The 10,246-nt window shown below is 39.1% G+C and overlaps 1 protein-coding gene across 1 annotated transcript; it reads right to left on the bottom strand.

Annotated features, from left to right (window-relative positions):
- Positions 1–841: 841 nt before the first annotated feature.
- Positions 842–3,938, bottom strand: TMKL1 (transmembrane kinase-like 1). Its single transcript, XM_077372101.1, has 2 exons — positions 2,439–3,938; positions 842–1,879 (listed from the first exon to the last, which is right to left on the bottom strand). Exons 1-2 carry the CDS (start codon positions 3,802–3,804, stop codon positions 1,239–1,241), a joined length of 2,007 nt encoding a protein of 668 aa, XP_077228216.1. The 5' UTR covers positions 3,805–3,938; the 3' UTR covers positions 842–1,238.
- Between the last annotated feature and the right edge of the window lie 6,308 nt (positions 3,939–10,246).

The following is a 10,246-nucleotide window of genomic DNA, read 5'->3' on the forward strand; positions in this document are numbered from 1 at the left end:
AATTTGAGAAATCCAGATCCTTGTGAAGTCTCCGTGCATTAACAGGATTCAACTCCGAGGTGAAAATCTCTAAGAAGAATGCTCCAAATGCTAGGTTTTGATCCCGATACAAAACCCCAAAAAAAGAAAAAAGTGAGAGGCCTATTTTGGCTTAGACTGAAATTAAAATACATATTTATAATGATATTAATCTCAGCCCTTCACAAAAAAAAAGTGAACGGCTAATTTCAGGTGATGTCCTATGTGTCTAGGATCCATGGACACATTTTGGATCCCTATCATAGGATCCAAAATTATTTTTGTTCAGATCCAGACAACCAACTAAAACCCATGGGGCAATCCTAAATCCAATTTTATTATACAATTTTACAGAAAGAACCTCCAATATTTTATAACTTTAAGTATTATTTCAAGGTTATTTTAGCAAAATAAGCTAAATGCATTTTTTTGTATTTTGTTATTCATCTCTCTTAAGTCTCGAGTCGCACTCTTCTCTTCTCTAACCATTGATCATGAGTCCTTAACCACTACGCGGGCACCCTTCCTGATGCCACTCACATTTGTGTGCTTGTGCGCTTGCCCTTGCCCTCTTTTGAGAATTTTAATTGTGTACAATGTAAGTAGGACTTACTGGGACATTGGCTGATCCAATCATATGTGGATACGTTGCCACCCCTACAAGGCTACACCCAATGCACATCGTTCAACCACAGCCACTTAAACAACGCTGGTGAAGAGAAATAAACAAACTATAGGAGATGGGTTTTATTGCGCCATACCAGATTTGGCCGGTCTCGTAGGTGTCTTAATAAAGGTATAATACAAGGAAATTTGAAGAACATAACGAAAATGTGGTGTGTTTACTCTCTTTTATAACAAAAAATCAAAATAACTTGGATTGCCAAATAGCTATAAAGCACATGAAACTTTGAAACATTTCTCACATCTCACAACATTCAGTACTCTCTAGTTATAGTACTCTCCAATTATGGGGCAGCAGCACAGCCACAACTAAACTAAAAAAGGAGCCCTCCTTCCACCTTCTCCAAGTTCACAAATAGTACAATCTCATCAACCTAAGGTTTTCCAAATCTTTCTTTCTTCACCCCTTTGCAACTATAAATACAACTGATAATAATTGTTGCTGGAAAATGCTACAAAAAGTAGATAAATCAAAATACTCCTCTTAAAGAAACAGGACTAGTTAACAACAAGAACAGCAGAGTGAAGTGAAAAGGTTAGAAGGGTGTTCCTATTTCACTCCTTGTCTCAGTTGGGCTATACAAAGCAGACCTGTTTCTGGGTCTGTTCTCTTCCAATTGCTTCACAACTTCAACCATGTCGGGTCTAACTGAAGCCACCGGAGCACAACAACCCATGGCAAGTTTCAATGCCTGAACCAACCCATCCTCCATTGGACTCCTTATCCCCTTCAAAACCTCCACATCAAAAACCTCCATAGTTGTCTCCTCTAACACTGCCACCTTCACTAATGCAGGCAAATCGATAATCTCTCCGGTCCTTTCATCTTTCCCAGGCTTCTTTCCCAAGAGGATCTCCAACAGTAGTATGCCGAATGCGTAAACATCGGTTCTCGAATTGCATTTCTTCATCTTGTTCAGCTCGGGCGCCTTATACCCGTCAGTTTTGGCGGCGGCTAGCACCTCGTCAGCAATGGCTGAGACCATCAGCTTGTCGAGGGCAGATTCGGTTAGACGGGCGACGAAGAATTCATCAATGAGGACGTTCTTAGATCGGATGTTGCCGTGAGTGATGGGTGTTTCCTGGGCAGTGTGAAGGTGGGCTAGTCCTCTGGCTATTCCCAATGCAATCTTGTGCCGACGTGCCCAATTCATCAATGGCCTCCCTGCCCTGGTTTCTGAGAGCAAATAAACAACAAAAAATCCCTAACAGTTAGCAAAGAAAAGAAAATTTCAACACAAGGTAGAGATATATAACTGACGCGCTGGAAAGAAGGCGAAGATCAGTCTTTTTAACCTTTTGAAGAAGAACACTGTCTCATTTGATTAAACCCTTGAATTCACGAGGAAATAAGATATAAAAAAACCTTGAATCCACATGAAAAGAGCCGAACTGAAATAAGTTTTTTCAATAAAAAATGATCCCAACATACACCATAAGTCCTATTCATAGACACCAAGCTCACTTCTCTTCTATTCAAACTCTAATTAGGACTAGGGCTGCTGACCCATCCATAAGTTATAACAGGTAATATCAATAAAACCTATAAACAAAAGGAAAATAAAGGAAACCCAAAAAAAAAATCAAGAAACTATCCTGCATCAGTATTGGATATGTGCTACATAGGTTTCTATAGAAAAAGAGGGAAATGGGTTTGTTTTGCAAAAATAATCTCCACATTAAAAAGACGAAAAAAGAAGAGCAAAAGCAAAAGCAAAAGCAAGCAGCTAGCTTACCATGTAGAAGATCATGGAGGGTTTTGTTGGGGAGATAGTCATAAATAAGAAGCTTTTCCCCTCTCTGCCCTTGATAAAAAGCCCTAAGAGGAACCAAATTCTCATGGCGAATCCGACCCAACTGCCTAATCACAGGCAAACAAGAAGCTCTATCCTTACAAGTCCCTTCTCTCAAAAGCCTTAAAGCAATATTTCCTCCATCCACAAGCTTAGCCTTATAAACAGTCCCATAACTAGTCTTCTCCATAACCTGACCAGTAGCATTCAAAACATCATCTAATGTCAAATGCTCACCACCTTGAAACAAAATCAATTTCCCTTCACCCCCATCATCCCCATTCTCCTCTTCTTCTCCTTCCTCCAAATCCTCCTCTAATTTTCTCCCCATACTCTTCCTCCTCCTCCCCTGCACAAACCCTATTGATACCGACGCCAAAACCACAACCCCAGCCATTAAACCAATCACAATTCCGGCAATCGCGCCGGAACTCAAACCAGAACTACCACCTCCACACCCTTTCAAAGGAGACCCACAAAGCCCAACACTATTCCCTTCAAAATCCTCAGCCCTAGATGACCCAAAACCCGCGGGAATTACACCTGTGAAATTGTTGTAAGACAGATTCAATCTCTCAAGATTTAACCCAACAAGCTCGGCCGGAATCGACCCAGAGAACAGATTTCCCCCAAGATCAAGCTCTTTTAGGGTATGAAAATTAGTCAAAAAATCAGGAAACTGGCCTTGGAATCTATTATTACCCAAATCCAAAACCTGTAAGTTACTACAACTTGAGTTTGGGATAGCGGGTTCAGGGAGAGATCCAGTGAGACGGTTTTGGTTGAGACGTAGAGAGATTAATCGATTGCAGAGGTTCCAGATAGAAGGAGGGAGAGACCCAGTTAGAGAATTTGAATCTAAATCGATATCAGAAAGTAAAGGGGTATTTCCAAGCTCGAGAGGTAGGGTTCCAGTAAGAGAGTTAACACCAAGGTAGAGAGATTGTAGTGAAGAAAGTTGTCCGATTTCTTTGGGGATTTGTCCGGTGAGATTTGATGCAGGGAGACGAATAGAGTGGAGTTGGAGTCTTGAGTCGCGCGAAAGGGTAATATTGTTTCTTTGAGGAGAAGATGAGTTGTCGCATATGAGAGGAGAGTTATCAGAAAAACCCCATTCGAGACCTCTCCATTGACAGAGAGGTTGAGAAATATTCCAGGTAGAGAGTAAAGGATTTTCTGAAGTTCCTTGTAGGGTGGTTTTGATATTTCCTAAGATGAGGGTAACATCAGAAGAAATTTGTGAAGTTGCAGGAGAGGAAAAAAGGAAGAAAATTAGTAAGAAGGGGGAGAAGGAAGGGAGAGAGGCCATGAGAGAGAATGATGAGAGGAAAGGAGAAGGGGGTGTTTTTTTTTTTAGAGGTTGGGGTTTGAGAAAAAAAGCTGTTGTTGTTTGACTGATATTGCTGTCTACGACTAAGCATTTGGTTATTTTATTGGCTATTTGTTTGTTAGAATAATGAAAATGGGGGTGTGCGTGGGAAAAGAGAGTAGGGTTAGTTTGTGGACGCCCGCCATGAGGAATGAGCAGTGGTATTTGACGGGGACTCGAGCAGGACGCCATGCTGGGGGCGTCTTGTCTTTCTTTTCTGAGGAAAGATAAAAAGGTAAAGATGATTTGAAAATTTTTCTGCTTTTCTTTTTTGCCTTCTTTTAACTGGATTCCCAAACAATGGATTATATAATTCCAGAAAATTCCAAGAATAATTTCATAAGACGAGTTTTTATAAGAAAGGCCTTATAGTCCATTATTTTCCAGAAAGTACCGTTCGGCCAACACCATAGGATGATCCAAACCGTCCATTAGATGGGCGACAACCACAGCCCAAAAATCATTTCCATAGGTTGATCCTAACCCTCCGAACTATTTTTTATTTTTATTTTTATGGGTAAGTTGGGGTTAGGCAAGACCCCTACCGATAATATAGATAATGAAAACATATTACATCTAGGGGGGCTCAAAAGCCAACAAAGAGGGAATAAGCTCCCATTTACAGCTCAAACACCCAAAATAGGCAAAGTAGATAAGGAAATATCCACAAAATAGGCAAGCTACAAGTGAGGGTATAGAGTCCCATTAGAGTCATCTACAATGATGGCCAGCAAATCTATGGGGAGGTCAACCACGGGGGTATCCACTTCCAAAACCCTCCGAACTATAGAGGGACTGTTGGGGGACTATTAGGCCTTTCATCATATAAAAACTCTCTTTTTAGATAATTTAGAGAGATGTCATCATATAAATTGGAAGCCCTTCAAGATAAATATTCAATAAGGTTGGTTCATTACCTTATTTCTGTGTGTAAAAGAAAGGTTGGGGACTGTCAGAAATGTTTTTCCTTTCCGGACTTTTCCGAGAAATTCCTGCAATCCAGACAGGAAATACTATTTTCCATATTTTTCTTCTCCCTATGCCCAACCTTTTGTTGAGACGTTGATCTTGTCTACTGGTGCATATGATCTTGGTGAACGGACCGTTGATCTAATGAGCCATCACAAATTGATCAAGTGGGACGAGGTCCTGTATCGAATAGGGATCTCATTTCTAAGATTGTATTGGATGACATCTTCGTCCTTCATCAAAGGTCTACAATCCCTTGGTACCACTCTCATCAGGTGATTGAAGTGATATATTCACTCCCTTTTTCTTCCCTAGGCCACCCCTATTATGACTACTCTTTTACGCTACGAGGGGTACCTTGTGACGAAAAACTAGCAAATGTATCACTTCCCAGGCTATTAATAATTGCATAAACCCAACTTGTCTTTTTCTTTTTTAATTGGCTTGTGAGTTGTGAGAGCATTTTGGGAACTGTAATAACCTTTGATAGCTCTTCAAATAATAAAAGACAATAATACTTATTGCAATTATCAAAACATGGTTGTGCTCGTATCATTTCCCTTTATACATTGGAATTTGGAAGGGGTGGGAAATTTGAAACGAGGACGAGAAAACAAGGCAAAATGTCACTTTTCACGTTTCCAACGGTACAAATTTTTGGGTCTGAGGGAGGGACATGTAGGTAAATTTGAGACCATTGACCTTCAGAACATCATAAGGTGACCCATGGTATTGAAATTGCGTAAGGGCTTAAAAAAAGAAGAAAAGGGCTAGATCATTTGGTTCAAGGTTTTCTCAGTTGGATTGAAGGATCCGAAATTAGGTCAAATAGGGAAGAGTGGAATAAGAACTTAGAGAAATATGTGCAGAGTAGTGGAATGAATCTATAACATGGATGGGCTGAGAAGTGGTTTCATAAGGCTTTTAAAGCTTTAAAGCACAGCTAATGTTTGGGGCAGGTATCACCAATAATTCACATTCAAAGGCAAAAGAATGATGAGTCACATGCACCGGGACCAGCACTTTAGTCTGACAAAACTATATTTTTTCATTACTTAGATTTTTTGAGGTCATATTAACACCGTACGTTAGCTCTATAGCCGATGGGCCTCCATTGTTTATCGTGGGCATGCTTTTGATAGTTCAAGGTTTTTTTTTTTTTAATGATTAAGAATTCATGAATCGCATAGACCAATGGCACCATGGGATCAATATATACCGTTGAAGGTCTAATAATCAATGCTCCATAAATTTATAATCTCTTATATCTAATTGCTCGGACTTCCAGACTAATATTGTTCCTATGACGATAATGTATACTCTTTGATTTTTTATTCTTAATAAAAAAATTGAATGATACTGGTGAACAAAAGTGTTATTCAATGTATATATTATATGTACACACATAGGAAACACTCTTTAGTCTCTTCAGTGAAATTTGTTACCGTGGCAGTGACAGTGGCACCGATGGAAGGTGAATGTGGGGCAGCAGCATTAGAATCATGCACGACAATAGCAATTGGAGTTTCTAAGATTTTTTTTTTCTCTTACCAGACAGAAAAGCATAAAACCTGGTGCATTCGAAACGTTGCAACGCAAGGGCAAAGAATTGGATGAAGGAAGTGTCACTTACCAGTCATTAGCAATATTAATTATTAGAACCTCAACTGTATTTTTTTAAGATGACCATCTAGTGTAGGGCCCATGAAATAGACAGATTTTAAGATGACCATACAGTGTAGGGATTACGAAATAGACGGATAAGATCCACCAATCAATTTGCTCATCTAATCCAATGGATGCTATTTATCATGAAATATGAGAAGAAAGAAATAGTTGCGAGGGAAGCCAAAGTAGGAAGGAAAGGCCAGGGTTCTATTGTTTCGAAGTGTGGGTTAATGTTGTTGTGATCTTTGTATTTTCTTTTCAAATAGGGAAGATTGTGTTCTCGCCCGTGGACGTAAGCATCATGGCCGAAGCACGTAAAATATTAGTGTTCTTCTTGTTGCTTGCTTTTAATTTTACTTTTCAGTTTATTTGTGATAATAAGATCAGATGTGCCGGATGATTTTCTCAACAGAAGGAAATGCGCCAATCACAAATAATGATTCCCAGTTTGCAACTTAAGCACCAACCCTCTTTGTTATTTAAAATCTTTTTTGGTTTATCCAACTCCAACTTTAGTTGGTATGGTAGGTAAGAAAATCATGTAAAACATTATCAATCCCTTAAAGCTCATTGGGCAATGCTTCTCATACCCTTCTCTCTCAACTTAAAAAATATTTGAAAACAAATGAATAAGAATTGCTTGAAGGGACACCATCTTACTTAAAAAAAAGCATTTTTTATCACTCAAAAGGAAGGATTAAGCGAATTCGGCATTATGGATTGATGCGAACGAAAACTACCAAGAATGTACGGCATCGAAGAAGTTTCTTATTCTTCAAATTATATTTTCGTCAACCTTTTTAGCCCACTTTTCAGGCATCAAATACCATTCGTTTGACATGATTTTGGTATTATTAGAAAGGTTTTTGGATTACCTATCTAACGTGCACAAGATCAACTGATTTGGATGTGATTGGAGAAGGTTATGGGCATTTTAGAGCATGGTATAGATCAATAACGGCATTTCTATTCTAGGATTATTTTAGTCTAAGGTTTTAGGTTTTATTTAAGTTACTTTGATTGACGGCTGAGATTAGTTGCTTAGATCTTAAGTTAGCCTTTTAGGGTTTATTTTCTTATAAATAGATATTCTAAATGCATTGTAAATAACTTCTTTGAATATTGAATGAAACTTTGCCTTTAGGCTTTTGAGTTCTTTTATAACTTTTGGGTTGCTCGGATTAGCCCATGTAGCAGTATTTTCTAGTTTCACGTTGAGAATCTCGACTTTGATGGGATCAAAGTAAATCTCATCCTCTTCGACGGTGATTGAAATATTCTTTCTCCTACAATGGTGTTCGAAGGGCTTATTTTTCTTCTTTTTATCTATTTTCAACTCCGCTGATAGACAACGAAATTCATCCGGGTTTTCGAGCTGCATCACAGGTCAATTTTGGTAAATGTACTATGTTTGAATTTTTGGATTTTTTAATTCTCTGCACAAAAAATAGCACAACAAAAAGTACTTGGGGAGCATACCTCTAAATACCTGGAGGTGAAAAGCTAATTTCAAATGTCAAAAATACATGTTGGATTAATTGTAGAAATTGGCCACTACTGAATTTGAATTGCTTACCTTTAATGCTGGTTCAAAATTCGCTAGTTTTGTTTTATCATTTTGTGTGTGTGTGTGAAACAGTCTAATTCATATTACAAAGGAGGGGGAACCCCAAGATCGAAGAGTACAAGGGAGACGAGAACATGAAAGGAAGAAATCAACAGCAAAGCTAGTTCTGGTTAATTATCGGTTATCGCCTATTTGTTGAACTACTTCATGTGTTTTATTCACAATATAGTATTGCATTCGAGGGAGCCAAGTATTGTTTTGGCTTTTGAGAACTGATTGTGAGTCCAAAACTGATTATTGGACTGAAGGTAGGGATTAATAATCCATGTGTATAAGCGTATAACCTTTTACCTTTTACTGATTGATTATTGTACTTTTACCGGCAGTAATAACAGCCAATAAAACTTTACTTTGTAGCAACTAGTATAGTCTCAATGGTTCTCAACCTTGAGATCGCACGTTCAATCCTAGCGCAGTCACATATCACGGTTTATGCAAGTCACGCAACACAACGAACCCTCAATTTCAATATTTGTGGGTGTCCACTTGGAGAGTCTAAATTGTATGGCCATCGCTATTATCAGAACGACTATTTTAACTAACTAATTGAAGAAGTAATCTAAGCAATGGTCAACATTCAATGAGCAAAAGCTTTGATCCATTAATCTATAGATTTTTGAGTCACGATACAAAAGGTCCATATTAGACTACATGATAAGTGTGGGAAATTGTTAACCTTGGTGTTTTTCCTTTTATTGAAAAATATTCCTATAACTTTGCCACTGTAAAAAGTAAAAGAATTCTTTCTTCTTGGTTTTTTTAACGAAAACAATGGCTTCAAGCCATGCTTGTGTCAACTTATTCCAACCAATCCTTCTAACATTGCCTTGTGTAAAATGATAAGGATACATTTTTCATTCATGACTACTCTTTTACACTAGAGGGGGCTGTCCCAAGGCAAATATATAACTTCCCTTCTTTAAATTGTCGTTAGTTCCCTTCTTTAAAAGAGTGGGATAAGGAGAAGAAAGAAGTTGACTACGGTAGGAAGCGGATTCTTGAGGACAGATTGATGGAGATACATTCATTGGCCGATAGTGGTTTGGCATCGGCGGAGGATTTTGAGCAACAAGGAAGATTAATACAAGAACATAAAGAGTTGTTGATGCTTGAAGAAATCTCTTGGCGACAAAGATCTCGAGTCAAGTGGTTGTTGGAGGTAGATAAAAACACAGCCTTCTTCCATGCCATAGCCAGTGCTCGCAGACGAAGGAACAGAATTGAATCCTTAGAAGTGGAGGGGGAGATTGTATCTGACCGGGAGCAGATTATTGAAGAAATTATTGCATTCTACAGATCTTTATACTCCGTTGATGGGATTTTACGCCCGATCCCTCAAGACATTTGTTTTACAAGTTTAAGCCTGGAAGCCTCAGCCAGATTGGAAATCCCCTTCTCTGAGGAGGAAATCCGAACAGCACTGTTCTTTCTTGCAAAAGATAAAGCCCCTGGTCCCGATGGTTTCTGCTTGGTTTTCTTTCAGACTTGTTAGGAAACAGTAAAATCGGACCTTCTTCGATTCTTCCTAGAATTTTTTGAGGGTGCTCTCCTCGACAAAGGGACGGGTGCAACTTTTCTAGTCCTCATTCCAAAAATTGAAGGAGCATCAAAAGTATCAGATTTTCGCCCGATTAGCTTGGTGGGCAGCCTCTACAAAGTGCTCGCAAAGGTCCTGGCGGACCGTATCAAAGTGGTTCTTCCATCTATTATTTCGGTAAGTCAAAGTACTTTTCTAAGCAATCGTCAAATTCTTGATTGTTCCTTAACAGCCAATGAAGCCATTGACTATTACCGGAGGAAAGGGGAAGGCGGCATCTTATGCAAGCTCGATATGGAGAAAGCATATGACCGAGTGGATTGGGCCGCTTTAGATTTTCTCATGGGTCGTATGGGCTTTGGGGGTAGGTGGAGAGGGTGGATTCGGAACTGCTTATCATCCGCCTGGTTTTCTGTCCTCATCAACGGATCAGCAAAAGGATTTTTCAAATCATCTAGAGGCTTGCGGCAGGGAGACCCTCTATCTCCTTTTCTTTTCCTGATCGTGGCCGAATCCCTGTGCAGTCTGCTGAAAAAAGGTAGTGACATGGGGCTATATAAAGGGTTCCTTATTGGAAATAG

Source organism: Tasmannia lanceolata, unplaced genomic scaffold (genome assembly GCF_043159265.1).
Source record: "Tasmannia lanceolata isolate RefF3 unplaced genomic scaffold, GAP_Taslan_0.1 ptg000037l, whole genome shotgun sequence".
Classification (NCBI taxonomy): Eukaryota; Viridiplantae; Streptophyta; class Magnoliopsida; order Canellales; family Winteraceae; genus Tasmannia; species Tasmannia lanceolata.